At 53.9% G+C, this 17,377-nt stretch overlaps 1 protein-coding gene across 12 annotated transcripts in view; it reads right to left on the bottom strand.

Annotated features, from left to right (window-relative positions):
- Positions 1-17,377, bottom strand: part of MYOCD (myocardin) — a 473,785-nt gene that overhangs the window by 94,758 nt on the left and 361,650 nt on the right. For 4 of the 12 annotated variants that reach the window (XM_043527941.1, XM_043527939.1, XM_043527940.1 and 1 more), the window contains exon 1: positions 2,165-2,550. The exons of 7 other annotated variants lie outside the window; for them this stretch is intronic. Coding sequence is in view for 4 of the 5 variants with exons in the window: in XM_043527939.1 (XP_043383874.1) it covers positions 2,165-2,219 (55 nt within the window). In the remaining variant the exon portion in view is untranslated. Of the gene's footprint in view, positions 1-2,164; positions 2,561-17,377 lie in introns of those variants that run through there. One more of the 12 variants, XM_043527938.1, reaches the window with a different exon arrangement.

Genomic DNA, 17,377 nt, shown 5'->3' with positions numbered 1-17,377 from the left:
TCCCAAGGCAATAGAGAGTCCTATTAGGGCCTGATTCTCCATTGCCTTACCCCTGTGCTATTTACACCTGTGCAGAGTGGGTGTGAGGCCCAATCCAGTCCGAGTACTCTACTCCCTGACACCAGCACTAGTGTTTTACAGCTACCATACGCCAGCTTTGTGCAAATGTAAATGGCGATCAGGCCTATAAACGACTTGTACCAAAATGAGATTGATCATTTCAGTCATTTATTCAGTTTGTCTCTTTTATTGCATATTATGTGGCAATTTAACTCAAGACAACAGCCCTGTCTGTAGGATTCCTTGATTTCTGCCGACATTCAGCTTTTCCTTCCCCCCTAGTTTTAGTGATGTGTCAATAGCTGGGATTGGGATGTTGTTAATGCTGGCCCTGAGCTGCTCATGCACTCACCTGCACCATGGCTAGAAACGAACATCCACAAAGCTGGGATTTGGGGAAGATTTGCACTAAAATAATAAATAGGCAAAATGTGGTCAAATCGGCATCGTATCTTTCAGCAGCCAAATAGCAGTTCTGGGAACAAAGGCCACAAAGTGAAGAATGACCCATAAATCAATTGCATTAAAATTGCTGAAAGACATGAGAATTTATGGAAGTGAAGACCCATAAAATTTAAACTTGGTAAAGAATCATTTGAAAAATATGTTTTGAAATTCTGCTGTCAGCTCCATAATAAAGCCCTCTTACAAATAACCCAGAAATGAGTCTTAAAAACAATAATGGTTCATTTGAAAAGAATGTGATGACACAGAACACATCCCCATCCCCCTCTCTTCAGAAAGGTGGCAGTATTGCTTTGGAGTTGCTGCACGAATTGTTAGGAACTGAGACTTCCTTCAAATGAACAGCAATGTACCATAATATACCAACAAAATCTAAGGAATGACTTAATCTAATGCAGTGTAAGATCCTAGCGATATGGAAACCACACCAAAGCCCTGGACCGAAGTTGTGTGTAACTCAGCCAGACTAGGACCCTTGTGTTTCCCCACACACATTTGGATTTTTAACCAACTGCCAACTTCATATTTGCTTAGAAAACAAAGTTTAAATTGACCACCCAGCTATCTAAGAGATCCTGATAACACCACACATGTCTAGTATTGGTATCAGAAGCCTCTGATCTTCTTATTACCCGCAGCATACACAAAGGCAAAACAAGAGTGGGTGATGGTCTGGAATGGGCTTTATATATGGTGAGTCCAGACATAATTTGTCTATATGTCCACATGTACAGTAGATCTATAGAGAACTGTATGCTATTGAAGCTAAGAGCAGATTGTCAAATACATTTTTCTAGCATTATGATCAGTTAATTTACATTAATTAATGTCAGTTAAAAGAATGAGCAACACAAACGCATACACCCCCCTTATTTATTATAAGTATAGAACATGAATAAAATCACAAGTGTCCAGCAGAGGGGCTGAGTCAGAAGTGACTGTCCCATAGTTCACCTTCACTCACCTTCACTCATGCAGACCGTCCTCTGGGAAGCCCCTCACTGGGACTTCCACTAACTCACAAAAGTGGGACATGTTTTTAGTTGCAAACCCTCCGAAAGTGGCACTCAGCTGTGTGGCTCTGGTTTTATTCTCTGATGATGTCACTTTAAATATTTTGCATGTTCCATTTGTTATTTTTACTTCTAAAAATGACGCATTTCTGCAAATTCATTTTTATGCAATTAGTCACAACTTAATGGAACAAAGTCAACTGCCTGGATGTCAGAGTAAATGTCAGGCCTGTCTAGTCTGTGACTAGCATGTATATACAGGATAGCACCTGGAATATATGGAGGAGATTAGGCATGTCGTTTTTCACAGCTGCTCTTTTGGATTTCTGACCCAGTCCTTCACCATAGGGCCCAGGCCAAGAGAACCGCGAACTGTAGCTTTACCAACATACACCACAAACATAAATTGAAAGCAATGAAAAAGCAGTTAAAAAGTAATAGAGAAGAAGGAAAATGAATTTCTTCATTTGCAGAATAGCCTCTGTGAGAGCAAAGCCATGACAGCTTTATGACTCCCTGATTATTTTACTTGCATGCGGCTTCCAAACATTTAATGAAAACCAGCGTATGGCTGAGGCTTGAAGGAGAAGAAAACTTTAGACAAAATTCTTGATGCTTAGCCCTACCTGATCTGAACTTGCTCCGAATCAGCAAAGAATGCTCAGAACCCAGCAGTGTCATGGTGACTCTCTGTGAACAGGTCCAGAAGCCCCCGCACTTAAAGCATGAACTGGCTCCAAGGAGACAAGCTGGCCACTGCTAGGGCCCCAGGATTCATCCAACCCTCCTGGGAGCCTCTGGGTGCTTTCAGAGCTGGGATTGTAGAAAGCAGCAAGTGACTTGAAAAGATTTGGTCCCATCCAGCACTGTCCCTCCACAGAAACCAACTGCTCTCCCCTGTGCTGGGTTGAACTAATTAACTTTGAGCTAGCAGGACCCTCCTCCTGCTCAGAGTTTACTATCAGCAGCATCACTGGGTGTCCTGGCTGATGTCATAGTCTAGCAGGGAGCAGCAACTATCACTAAAGGGTCTTAGGAAAGACAGAAGTTTGATATCTGATCCTTATTACTACCAACAGGAACTTGGCCAATCAGGAGGCTCCTTGTTTCAGCCAGCCGGCTTCAGAGCAGCTCTGAAATATCAACAGACCCAGAGCTTAACTCTTTCCAGCATGGGGAGATGTAGCCACCGGGAATTCCGTGTGATGGGACTTAACTGCACAGCACCTAGAGGGGGGCTTAATAGCTGCAACTTGAAAATAATCTGGGCACCTTATTCTCTGATACTTAACAAGGACTTCAGGGACATTACATGGAGCTCCCTCTGCTTCTGCAGGAAGGGGGACAGGATGAGATATTTATTCATTGTGCTTCTATATGCTCTCTGATGTATAAAAGTTGCGACTTCTTCCATCTAAGGAGTCAAAATGTCCCTGTGGGGCACGCACCATTGACAGCATACTGGCATGCTATCCCAATCTGGTTCTGCTGGGGCTCCTTGTGATGTGCTGATGGACTGTACTGTACAGTTGGTTTATGCAGGACGCACTGGGAGTGATCTCATTCTGATACCGATAAACCACAGATAAGTGGCGTTTTTTGAGGAAACACAGTCTCCTGGTAACTTCATGGCCATCTTACCATCCAGGCCCAAAACGTTTGCTAAAATCAATCGTTCCATAGTTGACGTATTTGTTGGTGCTGAATATGCAATATGCTGAGGTTATTGCAGCTTAAAATCACTCTTTTGTTCAGGACAGACTAATGCCGTCATCACAGAGATGCAAGACACAGAACACAGAGACTGCCATTGGCCACATGGAGCCATACTGATGCTTCCCCAGTTCCCATCTATCCCATCTCAGAGCTGGCAGTGCCTTTGCAAACACACAGTGAGGTGGATACAAATCCCTGCACAGCTTGTTCCATGGAAAAGATGACAGGCAGAAGTCGCTCCCAGGGTCGAGAAAGAGGGATTTCCTTTTAGTCTCTGGCCAGAATGAGACTTTTGAAGTGAAAAATCTGCCAAGAATGTCCCAGAATCAGAAGCTAGAGATGGGAGGCCTAGGCTCAAAGGAGCTTGTTCCTTATGGTACATTCTCTGGTGCTTTGTCCCCTGGTGTTTTGAATGTCCAAGGCAACAGACCCCTGCCATCCCTTCCCCAGCCTAACAATACAGCTCACTTCCTGATACGCTCCCAAAACTTCCCCCTCACTCCTCCTCACCCTGAAGAATTCCTCTCCGCCTGTGGGACTTGTTTACGTGCTTCACAGAGCAGTACGCTGTTATCACGTCCTCTGCTAGTGTCTAGTCTGCTAGCTAAACTCATGTTTGGCCAAACACAAGCTGTTGGGCTCAATACAGGGGGACCTGAGTGAAATTCCATGGCCAGTGATATGCAGGTGGTCAGACTAGATGATCTAATGGTCCCTTCCGGCCTTAAACGCTACGTTTTGCTCTTTTAATGTTTCCTCCTCACCAGCCTCTTAGGCCTTAACCTCTTTGTTGCTCTTCTCTCAAGCTGCTTTGCTCAATTGCGCTGTAATATTGCTGTGCCCAGAAGTGAATGGCATTGTTCAGATGGGACCACACCAGAGCCATGCAGGGTGGAACTAGAATCCAGCTACTCCCAGATGGGATTTCTCAACATCTGCAGCCCAGAATTGCACGGCCCGTCTCCCCTGCGTCAGTACGTTGTAAACGCATATTTATTGCCCCTGTTGCCCCCAGCCTTCCTCGTCTATGGCTTATGCGGAGCTTTCCCTGCTCCAGATTATTTCTCCCCAAATGCATTACCTGCATTTTCCCATATCATTCTGTGTGGCCGAACCCTTGGAGGACTCCTCTCTCTTCTTTTCAGTATTATCCGCAAGTTTCATTGATGTGCTGGTTACCTGCCCTTCCAGATCAGCTATGTGAGTCTCTGTGACAGCATATTACGTTACGGGCTGTGGGGCTGAGGGGAGGGGTCCCTGAGGCAATGTGTTATGGCCTGCGGGGCCGAGGGGAGGGGTCTCTGTGACTGCATAATGGCTTGCGGGGCCTAGGGGAGGGGATTCTGTGACTGTGTTATGGCCTGTGGGGCTGAGGGGAGGGGTCTCTGTGACTGCGTTATGGCCTGCGGGGCTGAGGGGAGGGGTCCGTGTGACTGCGTTGTGGCCTGCGGGGCCGAGGGGAGGGGTCCGTGTGACTGTGTTATGGCCTGCGGGGCCAAGGGGAGGGGTCTCGGTGACCGCGTTATGGCCTGTGGGGCCGAGGGGGGGGGGTCTCTGTGACCGCATTATGGCCTGTGGGGCTGGGGGGGGTCCGTTTGACTGCGTTATGGCCTGCGGGGCCGAGGGGAGGGATCTCTGTGACCGCGTTATGGCCTGTGGGGCTGAGGGGGGGTCCGTGTGACTGCGTTATGGCCTGTGGGGCTGAGGGGAGGAGTCTCTGTGACCGCGTTATGGCCTGTGGGGCTGAGGGGGGGTCTCTGTGAGTGTGTTATGGCCTGTGGGGCCGAGGGGAGGGGTCTCTGTGACTGCGTTATGGCCTGCGGGGCCGAGGGGAGGGGACTCTGTGACTGCGTTATGGCCTGTGGGGCTGAGGGGAGGGGTCTCTGTGACTGCGTTATGGCCTGTGGGGCTGAGGGGAGGGGTCCGTGTGACTGCGTTATGGCCTGCGGGGCTGAGGGGAGGGGTCCGTGTGACTGCTTTATGGCCTGCGGGGCTGAGGGGAGGGGTCCGTGTGACTGCGTTGTGGCGTGCGGGGCCGAGGGGAGGGGTCTCTGTGACCGCGTTGTGGCCTGCGGGGCCGAGGGGAGGGGTCTCTGTGACCGCGTTATGGCCTGTGGGGCTGAGGGGAGGGGTCTCTGTGACCGCGTTATGGCCTGCGGGGCTGAGGGGAGGGGTCTCTGTGACCGCGTTATGGCCTGTGGGGCTGAGGGGAGGGGTCTCTGTGACCGCATTATGGCCTGTGGGGCCTATGGGAGGAGTCTCTGTGACCGCGTTATGGCCTGTGGGGCTGAGGGGAGGAGTCTCTGTGACTGCGTTGTGGCGTGCGGGGCCGAGGGGAGGGGTCTCTGTGACCGCGTTAGGGCCTGTGGGGCTGAGGGGAGGAGTCTCTGTGACTGCGTTATGGCCTGCGGGGCCGAGGGGAGGGGTCTCTGTGACTGTGTTATGGCCTCCGGGGCTGAGGGGAGGGGTCCGTGTGACTGCGTTGTGGCGTGCGGGGCCGAGGGGAGGGGTCTCTGTGACCGCGTTATGGCCTGTGGGGCTGAGGGGAGGAGTCTCTGTGACTGCGTTATGGCCTGCGGGGCTGAGGGGAGGGGTCTCTGTGACCGCATTATGGCCTGTGGGGCCTATGGGAGGAGTCTCTGTGACCGCGTTATGGCCTGTGGGGCTGAGGGGAGGAGTCTCTGTGACTGCTTTATGGCCTGCGGGGCCGAGGGGAGGGGTCTCTGTGACTGTGTTATGGCCTCCGGGGCTGAGGGGAGGGGTCCGTGTGACTGCGTTGTGGCCTGCGGGGCCAAGGGGAGGGGTCTCTGTGACCGCGTTATGGCCTGTGGGGCTGAGGGGAGGAGTCTCTGTGACCGTGTTATGGCCTGTGGGGCCGAGGGGAGGGGTCTCTGTGACCGCGTTATGGCCTGTGGGGCTGAGGGGGGGGGTCCGTGTGACTGCGTTAATGCCTGCGGGGCCGAGGCGAGGGGTCTCTGTGACTGTGTTATGGCTTGTGGGGCCGAGGGGAGGGGTCTCTGTGACTGTGTTATGGCCTGCGGGGCCTAGGGGAGGAGTCTCTGTGACCGCGTTATGGCCTGTGGGGCTGAGGGGAGGAGTCTCTGTGACTGCGTTATGGCCTGCGGGGCCGAGGGGAGGGGTCTCTGTGACTGTTATGGCCTGCGGGCCAAGGGGAGGGGATTCTGTGACTGTGTTATGGCCTGTGGGGCCGAGGGGAGGGGATTCTGTGACTGTATTATGGCCTGCGGGGCCGAGGGGAGGGGATTCTGTGACTGCGTTATGGCCTGCGGTGCTGATTGGAGGGGTCTCTGTGACTGCATTATGGCCTGTGGGGCTGAGGGGAGGGGTCCGTGTGACTGCTTTATGGTCTGCGGGGCCAAGGGGAACGGTCCGTGTGACTGCGTTATGGCCTGAGGGGCTGAGGGGAGGGGTCTCTGTAACTGTGTTATGGCCTGTGGGGCTGAAGTAGGGTTGCCAACTTTCTAATTGCAGAATACCGAACACCCTTGCCCCACCCCTTCCCCGCCCCTTCCCAAGGCCCTGCCCTCTGCCCCATCCCTTCTCCAAGGCTCTGCCCCCACTCACTCCATCCTCCCTTCCTCTGTTGCTTGCTCTCCCCTACCCTCACTCACTCACCCATTTTCACCAGGCTGGGGCACAGAGTTAGGGTGTGGGCTCTGGGGTGAGGCCAGGGCCGAGGGTTTTGGGGTGCAGGAGGAGGCTCCAGGCTTGGAGGGGTGGGGCCGAGGGGTTCAGAGTATGGGAGGGGGCTCCGAGCTGAGGCAGGGGGTTGGGGTTTGTGGGGAGGTACTGGCTCTGGGCTGGGGGGTGCAGGCTCTGGGGTGGGGCAAGAAATGAGGGGTTCAGGGTGCAGGAGGGGATTCTGAGCTGGGTCAGGGGGTTGGGGCGCAGGAGGGAGTTTGGGTGAGGGGGGGGCTCAGGGCTGGAGCAGGGGGTTGGGGTGTGGGAGAGGGTGCGGGCTCTTGCTGGGGGTGTGGACTTTGGGGAAGGGCTGGGAATGAGAGGTTTGGGGTGCAGAAGGGGGCTCAGGGCTGGGATTGGGATTTGGGGTGCGGGAGGGGGCTCAGGGATGGGGCAGAGAGTTGGGGGGCAGGAGGAAGTTCGGGGTGTGGGCTCCGGGCAGTGGTCATCTTGGATGGCTCCTCGCAAGTTGCAACATGTCCCTCCAGCCCCTAGGCAGAGGTACGGCCGGGCAGCTCTGCAGTGCACGCTGCCTCCACCTGCAGGCACTGCCCTCACATCTCCTATTGGCTGAGGTTCCTGGCCAATGGGAGCTGTGGAGCCGTGCTTGGAGCACGGTGTGGGCAGCACATGGAACCCCCATGGCCATTCCTCCGCCTACGAGCCGAGGGACAGGTCACTGCTTCCGGGGAGCCTCACAGAGCCAGGTATGGAGCCTGCCAGCCCCACGCCAACTGGATTTTTAATGGCCCGGTCAGCAGTGCTGACCGGAGCTGCCAGGGTCCCTTTTTGACCTGGCATTCCGGTCAAAAACCAGACACCTGGCAACCCTAGGCCCTGCACCGCTCCCTTCACATTACTGCTGGAAGGAGCCTCATTTGTTTCCTTTTCCCCATGTAATACCCATCATTGTTAGTGCTGGGGGACCTGAGGGGATGCTAGAGTAGACAAGTCCCCACCAGTCACTTGTCTCATGGAACCTGGTTGAGGGCAAGTCTCAGCAGAACAGTGGGAAAATGCCAGCAGCCCCCAGAGCCTCGTCTGCAGTAGCATGCCACTGCCGCTCTCACCACTGGGCTGCTCTAGGGGAGCAATGGTAGGGACTAGGCTAGCGTAGGTGAAGCCCAGTCGGAGAATTCACATTTGCCTGGCAAAGCAAGAGCACAGAGGGAAGCCAGGGCCCGCTGGTGTGAGCTGCAGTGAAGACCCTTGGCAGGGACTCTGCGAGCGTATGAAGCTGTGTGAGGCAGGGAGAGAAGCAACGGGCCTGAAGGCAGGAGAGCTGAGCTGAGCCCAGGGCTAGTCATTAAGCAGCATTACATTTTGGGAAATGCCCCAAAACAAAGGTCAGGAGTAGGATGGGGAAGGAAGGGGAGCAGAGGAGGGCCAAGGTCCAACACCCCAGATCTGCAGGGGTATCACTGTCAGCATGGGCAAGAGTTCTCCGGGGTCTGCAGTGGGCAATCTCTATGATTGCAGTTGATAGAGCTGTGAAATAGAAGGGGTCCCTGCTCCCACCAGGTGTCCCAGCCCTCTGCTGCCCATTCCCAGGGGCAGCGCGGTGCCTGTATGGTGAGTACCTGAGTAATGAGCACATTGGTATGTGCTGTCCTGCAGCCATGTTGGCTCAGTGTTTTAATGGCCCCAATAAACCTGCTCCCGCTCCCACTCCTCCTCCCTGGCCTGCCAGGCTCAAGGGGAGATGCTGCTGTGCTGGGTCACACTGTGACCGACACGCCCTGGGCTTGGCTCAGTCTTGCTCATAAATCTCTGGAGACGGGGAAGGTTTCCTCAGGTCAGTTACAAGAGGTTCCGTTCAGAACTAAAATCCCATCGACAGTGGGAGTCAGTGAGAAATAGAGAGACGGTGGGATCCCATTGCCCTGGGCAAGCACTGCACAAGGAGAAGTCAGCACCACAACCCTGGAGAAATAGTCCCTTCACTGCTGGGCTTCTATGCCTAGGGCTTCTCTTCTGTGTTCAAAGGCTCCAGAGGGTCTCCCAGGAGCAGGGGATGTCTGAGAGGCCTCCTGGCCGGTAGGCAGGATCCCTGCTGCACCATAGAGCACCTCCTCGAAGCCTGCCAGCTCCCAGAAGCTCATGTAAACAAGCCCCTCCCAGTGCTCATCAGCTCCTGCTCTCCCCAGTGCTGGGGCATAATGGTTTCCATTAGTAAATCCAGAATGTGGCACAGCTCAGCCCATGACAGGGGGGCCTGGGGAGTGTGTGGGGGGTGCTGATCCATGAGGCAATGGCCAAAAGCTGCAGAGGTTGGCCACTGCCTTGCCCTGGACAACCCAACGGATCTCTGGCCTTCTGCCTCAGTGAGCCTCCCTCACACCTCCCTGCCCCTCTGTGAACCACTGACTCCTCTTGCCCTTCCTCGCCCCCCAATATGGGCAGAGAGCACCTGCCACTGCTAGTATTTCTTCTTCAGTGATGTACTTTCCCTGTCCCTGCCCCGCTCCGGGCCAGCAGCACCAGCTCAACACTGCAGCTGGGATGGTGCAGGGGAATTAGGCTGTGTCTCTGCAGCGAGCTGGGCATTTCCACTGTGTCACCAATAGAAAACCCCACAGCAAGTACCCCGCCCTGCCAAGGCCCAGCCATGGGGAGGGATGGGTGTCAGAGGCCCAACAGGAGAGCCACGAAGTGCAGGAGCTTCTGGGGTTCTGAGATCCCGAGTCAAGTACCCCTCCGTTCCCCCAAGGTTCAGGCACCCCCTCTGCCAAGAGGACCAGGCACTGTCCCTTCAAACAAGTCAGGTCCCCTCACCCCAGTATCAGCATCAGGACCAGGACATGGGCAGTGTGTCCTAGTGGTTGGAGCAGATATTGGGAGCCAGGCCAGGTCAGATACCAGGAGGTCAGAGTCTGAGAGGGTCCAGAGGGTGAACCAGGATTCAGGGGGTCAGGCGGCAGGCAGAGCAGGTTACCAGGAGCTCAGAGTCAGGCAGTAGGAGCAGGTGGCACAAGGGAAGCCATCCCAAGCAGGGAAGACCCAGTTGCATAGACAACTTCCTATGCTGGGTTTAAATAGAAGCCGGGAACCAAGCAGGACCCCTCTGAGTTCTGCCAGTCAGATCCCACAACTGGCATCTGCTGTCGGAGTTCAGCTCTTAGCAGGTTGGAAGTTACTGGTACCTAAGCTCCCTGTTCACCAGGCTTTGAGACCCGTGGCCTCAGTCAGGTGCTGCCTCCCTTGCTGCAGGGGAGGCTGACGTGGGAACTCACCTGAGTGATGTACTCCAGACAGATAGAAATCTCATGGGGCAGAAGGATTTACTGTGATCCCATGCAACTGCTGGGAATTTCATCCCACAAATGGGAATGGAGGCAGGGTCCCCATATCCATTCTGCCACACTGCATTGATGGATATGCTGGCAGGGTGGGGGCTGGCGCAGGGGTTGCTGGCTGGGCAGGAGCTGGCACAGGGATTGCTGGCTGGGCAGGGCAGGGGCTGGTGCAGGGGTTGGTGGCATGGCAGAGGCTGGTGCAGGGGTTGGTGGCAGGGCAGGACAGAGGCTGGTTCAGGGGTTGCTGGCTGGGCAGGGGCTCGTGGGAGGGTTTGCTGACTGGGGAGGGCAGGGGCTGTTGCAGGGGTTGGTGGCAGGACAGGGTCTGGCGCAGGGGTTGCTGGCAGGACAGGGTCTGGTGCAGGGGTTGCTGGCTGGGCAGGGCAGGGGCTGGTGCAGGGTTTGCAGGGCAGGGCAGGGGCTGGTGAAGGGGTTGCTGGCTGGGCAGGACAGGGGCTGGCGCAGGGGTTGCTGGCTGGGCAGGGCTGGGGCTGGTGAAGGGATTTGCTGGCTGGGCAGGAGCTGGCGCAGGGGTTGCTGGCTGGGCAGGGCAGGGGCTGGCGCAGGGGTTGCTGGCTGGGCAGGGGCTGGCGCAGGGTTTGCAGGGCAGGACAGAGGCTGGCGCAGGGGTTGCTGGCTGGACAGGACAGGGGCTGGCGCAGGGTTTGCAGGACAGGAGCTGGCGCAGGGTTTGGGGGGCAGGACTGGGGCTGGCGCAGGGTTTGCAGGGCAGGGGCTGGCACAGGGGTTGCTGGCTGGAAAGGACAGGGGCTGGCGCAGGGGTTGCTGGCTGGGCAGGGCAGGGGCTGGCGCAGGGGTTGCTGGTGTGACGCTGGCAGACCAGGTGACAGCTCATGTCAGCTCCCCATGCCTCATTGGAACTTTGACCCGCACACCTGGAGCCAGTCTGGCTCTCCACTGTGGTAGGGTTGTTAAAAAAGGTACCTGAATGACAGGAATGGGTTTAGTGTTCAGGATTTAAGAATGCTGGTGAGTTGCTGCCTGCACTGGTCTCACATATAGCATCTGTATCCTGTATTAGAAGGTGTCATGTGAGCATTTGCAGTGTAAGCCTTTGTAACTGTGGAAGTCACCAGGCAGGCGTGAGCCATTAACGAGTGTGACATGCTGGTCTCCAGGGAAGGCGTTCTGACCTGTGCAACAGGGACAGCCCATCGACACCAGATGGACTAGAGTAGAGCATAAAGGCTATGTCTACACCATGATTAGACACCCGCGGCTGGCCCGTGCCAACTGACTCATTATTTGTGTGCATTTCATATGTTATTTGTATCACAGCAGGGTTTTAGAGTCCCAGTCAAGATCCTCAGGGTGCTTGGTGCTGTACACACAAAGTGTAAGATGACCCCTGCCTTGCAGAGTTTACAATCAAAAAGGGCAAAGGGCAGGAGGGGAAGGGACTCACCCTGCGAGGTGGGAGGGTCCCAGAGCTCAGGCTCCTGCCTGAGCCCGGAAGTCTACACAGCAATGAAACAGCCCTACATCCTGAGCCCGAGTCAGCTGGCACGGGCCAGCCACAGGTGTCTAATTCCAGCGTAGACATTCCCAACGTGGACAAAAGACTTTGTTGTTTACTCTCCCCCATGAGGATGAGTCTTGCAAGTGGATTCCTCCCATCAGCTAAGTTTGCAGCCCAAAACCGAAGCGGTGAAGGGAATAAAAACCCCTAACAAGGACCAACAGTATCTTTGAATGGGGGCTGCTTGGACTTTGGATGGGGGCCTGTTTTCTAGGCATAAGCAAGGGATCCCCAGCTGCTTAGCCTGGGTTAGCCCTAAAGGACATAGGGCTCTTGCTTAATATGGTAGCTTCTATTACCTTTTGAACTTTAAGATTGTAACTCATTTGTGTGTATGTTTACCTGCTTTAACCTTGTAAATAACTCTCTTGGTTCCTTTTCCTGTTAATTAATCTGTATATAGTTTATTATAGGATTGGTTACAAGTGTTGTCTCTGGTGTGAGATCTAAGGTGCAATTGACCTGGGGAAAGTGACTGGTTCTTTGGGACTGGCACTAACCTGAATGTTGCTGTGATCCTTGCTGTAAGGGACCATCTATCACAGAGGCAGCTTACCTGGGTGGCAAGACAGGTCAGAGTACCCAAGGGGACAGTCTGTGATGCCATGTTAAGGCTGTTATAGTGCCTGAGGGGTTTACACTTGATAACTGGTTGGTGAACTCTAAGTGTAGAACTCACAACCAATTTGGGGTTTGTGCCCTGCCTCTTGCCAGTATGGCCTGACATGGGTACTTATGCTCTGGAGCCACTGCAGGACAGCTTGACAGCTGGCAGAACAGGGCAGGGCTGGAGCAGGGGTTGTCGGCATGGCAGGGTCTGGCACTTATCTTGCGTTCCAAAGGTGAGTCCTTAGGTAGTTCATCTTATTTGTATTGCAGCAGGGCCTAGAGGCCCCAGTCAAGATCCTCATTGTGCTTGGTGCTGTGCACACAGAGTGTAAGCTGACCCCTGCCAAGCAGCAGCCTGCCTGTTCCCCAGCAAGCCAGGGGAGCTTGCCCTGCTACAGAGCCTCTTGCTCTCTGCGTGGCCTCCATGCTTCACGGGGGCCTCCTGCGTGAGATCTGAGTGCTGCTGTTAGATCAGGGCCATTCCCAGTCCATGTATCCCTGGCCCAACCCATGGCCCAATTTCTCTTATAGTCAAAATAGACAAAGGGCAGGAGGGGAAGGGACTCACCCAGGAGGGCAGAAGCAGAACCAGGCATGGAACCCAGGGGTCCTGATGTCTAGGCCTGTGCCCTATCCACACAATTACTGCCTCTGTGTAGTAGCACAACCTAATGACTGACCATTAACCTCCTGTGGTGAGTGATCAGCGATGCCCTGAACTTTTCTGCAGAATTGGGCCTGTCAGTAAACATGCACACATACATGTACGGCACACCAACACGTCTGTACACACATCCATGTGCATGGACACCCCTGCCCATGTATAATAGGCACCCCTCCCACACGCACAGTGAACAGTGGGTGCTGTTCGGTGTGAACTACACACCCCTGGAATTGGCCCTGGCCTGTGCTCAGAGACGCTGTGTTGCAAGCTGCAGCAGTGCTTGCTCAGGCTGGGCCCCTGCCCTGAGAGCTGTGGTGAACTGGCTTGCTTGAGCTAGGTGCCTGTGAGTGATCTCAGGCCCTGGTGCCCAGGGCAGTCTGCGTTCCGAACTGGTACAGATAGGTCGCATGGGGCAAGCTACATAATCTCAATTGTTCTGCTTTCCTTTGTCCCTGGCTGGCTGAGCTGACCCATTGTGCAGGAGGGCCGCTCCCTGTGCTGTCATGAGCTGAACTCTGCTCCTCCTAGGAAGTACAGAACAGCCATGGCTTGTAGTTGCTGTATCCTGGCTGTGGCAAGCAGCAGCCTGCATGTCCGCCAGCAAGCAAGGGGAGCTTGCCCTGCTACAGAGCTTTTTGCTTGCTGCATGGCCTCCACGCTTCAGGAGGACCCCCTGCCCGAGAGCTGAGTGCTGCTGTTAGATCAGGGCCATTCCCAGTCCATGTATCCCTGCCACATCCAAATCCAGTGTCCCTCCTAGCACCTGCCCCTTCCCTCACTTTCCATGTGTAAGGGGACTGTTGCCCCCTTACTAACATTCAGTGGGGATGTTTTAGTTGCTAGCTCCCAGTACTAAAAAGGGGGAAGGGTCGATGGGGAATCAGGACCCTGAGACTGACAGTCCCCTGAGACTGTCAGTCCCCAGGAACAATGGGGAAAGGCCAATGCTCCAGGTCAGCCTGAATGACAGGGCCAGCACGCTAATCAGGGAGTCAGGAGGCCAGGGAGGTCCCGTCCTCTGTGTGAGCTGGATTTGCCTGGGTCAGACAGAGTGGGGCCGAGCTAAAGAGAAAGCAGGGACCCACACGAGCTGGGGAGCAGAGCTGTGCCAGATCCAGACGGACCAGAAAAGCAGCCCAGAGAGAGCAGACCCTGTCCTGGGAGCAGAGCTGCAGCCCCAAAGCCAGAGGCACAGCCCAGAGAGAGCAGACTTGCCCTGGGAGCAGAGCTGCAGCAACCAGAGCCAGAAGGGCCAGAAAAGCAGCCCACAAAGCAGGTCCGTGCTGGGAGCAGAGTCACAGAAGAGCTGGAGGCAGAGCAGCAGCAGCAGTGCTGAGACAGAGTGGTGGAACTGGGGCTGGAGCAGTCCGGAGCTGGGTGAGGTGAGCAGCTGGGGAGAGCGAGGGGGACCCTGGGCAGCGGGCCCAGCACAGGGAGACGCCTCAGCCAAGGGGCTCTGCAGGCCAGGCTTGGATCGTAACCCCGACAGGGCGGGGGCAACACTGGGAAGAAGGGTCCTACCACTTAAAGCCTGAGAGTGTGGGGCCACCATCAGAGCGAGTGTCCAACCCACAGCATCCCTGCAGCACAGCCAGGGCCTGAGAAGGCGGCCTGGGACTTACAAGGAATAGGCTGTGAACTGCCCTGACGTTCCAGAGACACTGTTTGTGATGTTCCCTACCACAGAGCGTGATGATGTGTTTCCTTTAACCTTTCCCATTTTTTCTTATTCTTTTTAAAATTAATTGTTGATCAAATAACTTGCATTTGCTTTAAATTGTATGTAATGGTCAGTGGGTCAGAGAAGTGCCCAGTGCAGAGAGAGTACCCCGGAGTGGGGACACCCTAGCCCCTGTCCTAGGTGACCACAGCAGGGTTGGGGGTCGAGCCCCCCAGGAATCCTGGGCCCAGCCTTGTTGGGGTTACGAGGACTCTGCCAGACAGGAGAGGGGAAGGGGAGTCCTCAAGGGCAGGGAGGCCACTGGGTAAAGGAAGTGGGAGCGAGGACTCAGATCCTTTCGCTAGCCCACTTCACAGGGGTAGTATAGAAGCTAGGAAAGTTCCCCACATTAGCGGGACTATTCCCCCACTTACACATGCCCTGGCAGCTGAACCAATGCCATTGCTGAGTAGGCTGTGGCCACAAGAGGGAGCTCAATAGTGTGAAAGGCTGCACAGTCTAATGGAATAAGCATGGCACTCAGGTAAGGGACTGATCCCAGCTCTAACATCGACACCCGCGGTGGTCACAATCAGGTCACTTAATCTCTGTGCTTCAGTTTCCCCATCCATAAAATGGGGATAAAGCATACCTATTTTCCAGGGGGTGTCTGGGACAAGTGAGTAGGGAACATTTGCAAGGTGCTAAACTCACCGAATGCTCACAAGCCCCTGTAGGGTCATCACATGTAGCAGCCCCTAAATCCCTGCTCATTTGGACAATTATCCCTTGCAAAGTTTCTGACTGCTGTCAACTCTGCCCAGACCCCAGGACCAGCAGCTGGGCTCCACTCCTCCTGCAGCAGGTAGGGCGCCCCCCAACACAGACATATGCCATAAAATGATTTAGTTCAGTTTGGGGTGTTCGCCAGGAAACATCTCACCAACCCTCCCCTCATCCTAAGGCTGACCCTCTGCCCTGCACAGGGGAACAGGAGTCACTTAGAGTCCAGAAGGGCAGCTCAACATTGTATTGCAGGCCCACTCAAAAACACTAAGGCTGGGGGTTTGGGGAGAAAACAAATCATCAGTGTGGCTCTGAGGAGCAGGAGCTGACAAGGACATTACGCAGTCTTGCTGAAATGGTACAGGCTGCACCTTCAGCCCCACTGGAAAACGGCAGTAGGCTGTACTCAGCATTTTCTTGTCAGTGCCATTTCTGCAGAATAGAGCTTATTGAAAGTTTAAATTGATCAAGAACTCCGTGAAGTGCTCAGGGGACAAGGTTTCAGGGTCTCACCAACAGATTAGAAGTGGTTGAACGTGTCAATAAAGGAACAAAGCAGAATGGGGTGACACGATTTGATCAGACTTTCAATAGGCCTTTGGCAAGGTCCTGAACAAAAGGCTAGTAAAGAAACTAAGTAGTCCTGGGTGAGCGGCAAAACATTTGAGCGGATCAAAAACTGGCAAAAAGCCCAGACAGAAGAGTAGGAATGAACAGTCAATCTTCAGCATGGCCCAAGGTTAACAGCAGGGGCCTCAAGGCTCCCTCTTAGGACCAGTATTGTTTAAAAAAGTTATTAATCAGCTGAAAAGGGGAGTGAGTAGTGAGCCTGCAAAATTTGCAGATGAGTCATAGTGATTAGGTTAGTTATTAGGTTATTAGTTCAACCTTTTTTCATTTGCAGACCCCTAAAACATTTCGAATGGAGGTGCAGATCCCTTTGGAAATCTTAGACACAGTCTGCAGACCCCCAGGGGTCTGCGAACCACAGGTTGAAAACCACTGTGTTAGTCAAATCTCAATAGGCCAACACAATAGCAGATGAGATTCAGTCACTGATGATAAATTCCTGGATTCCTGGAGCTGTAGAAGATGAACTGGCAAAAGTACGAGACGCTGGTGGAGTCATGTGCAAAATTCAAAAATGTCCCTCAGAAATGCTCAGCTGCCTGAGTTTGAGTCACTGCAGATGTTTACACAAGTTTAATAGCGTGATGCAGGCAGTTATGCATTTAATATGCTTAAACTAAAGATCCTCTAGTTTTCAGAGTGGAGATAGTGTTATCGACTCACATTAATACAGAGTAAGGGGTGACCAGAAGGGACAAGTTAATGTGGAATGTTTGGCGGGGATGTGCACAATGCTTTGCAGGCCAGCCAAGAATTGATCAGGCCTTAGGGGCCCTCAGTCTGATAAGGGAGTCATTTAACAAGAGATTTTTGGGCATCAAGACCTGCTGCCAGGTGCTCTCAGAAATAGTTGCCAACCCTGCTCAGGTGCCATTTGGCTGGGTTAGCACAACTCTGTACAAAGTAGACCTGACAGATAATTGATAGCCAGTGTGCTATTCCATGTAGTTAGTGTCTTTTTCTGTTCAGAAATTGGCTCCAAGCAGCTCAAGATTTTTCCTGGTGTATTTGTTGTTCAAAATAATTTATTCAGAAGTTGTTTCTACCAGTAAGTCTCATCTGTAGATTATTCATGAGCAGATCCCTGGGAGTGTGCCAGATGTGAGCTTGTAATTGGACACATACAGCAGGTTGCATAGAAAAACACTCATCAGAAATGGTCTGGTTATTACGTAGTCAGTTTCCTTGTGCAAGCTGGAGTCATTTGAGGGTTGCTCTAATTTACACTTGCATCCA

The sequence above is a fragment of the Chelonia mydas genome, chromosome 14 (genome assembly GCF_015237465.2).
Source record: "Chelonia mydas isolate rCheMyd1 chromosome 14, rCheMyd1.pri.v2, whole genome shotgun sequence".
Taxonomy (NCBI): Eukaryota; Metazoa; Chordata; order Testudines; family Cheloniidae; genus Chelonia; species Chelonia mydas.
The sequence above is the reverse complement of the archived record's forward strand: the minus strand, read 5'-3'. Positions and strand labels throughout refer to the sequence as shown.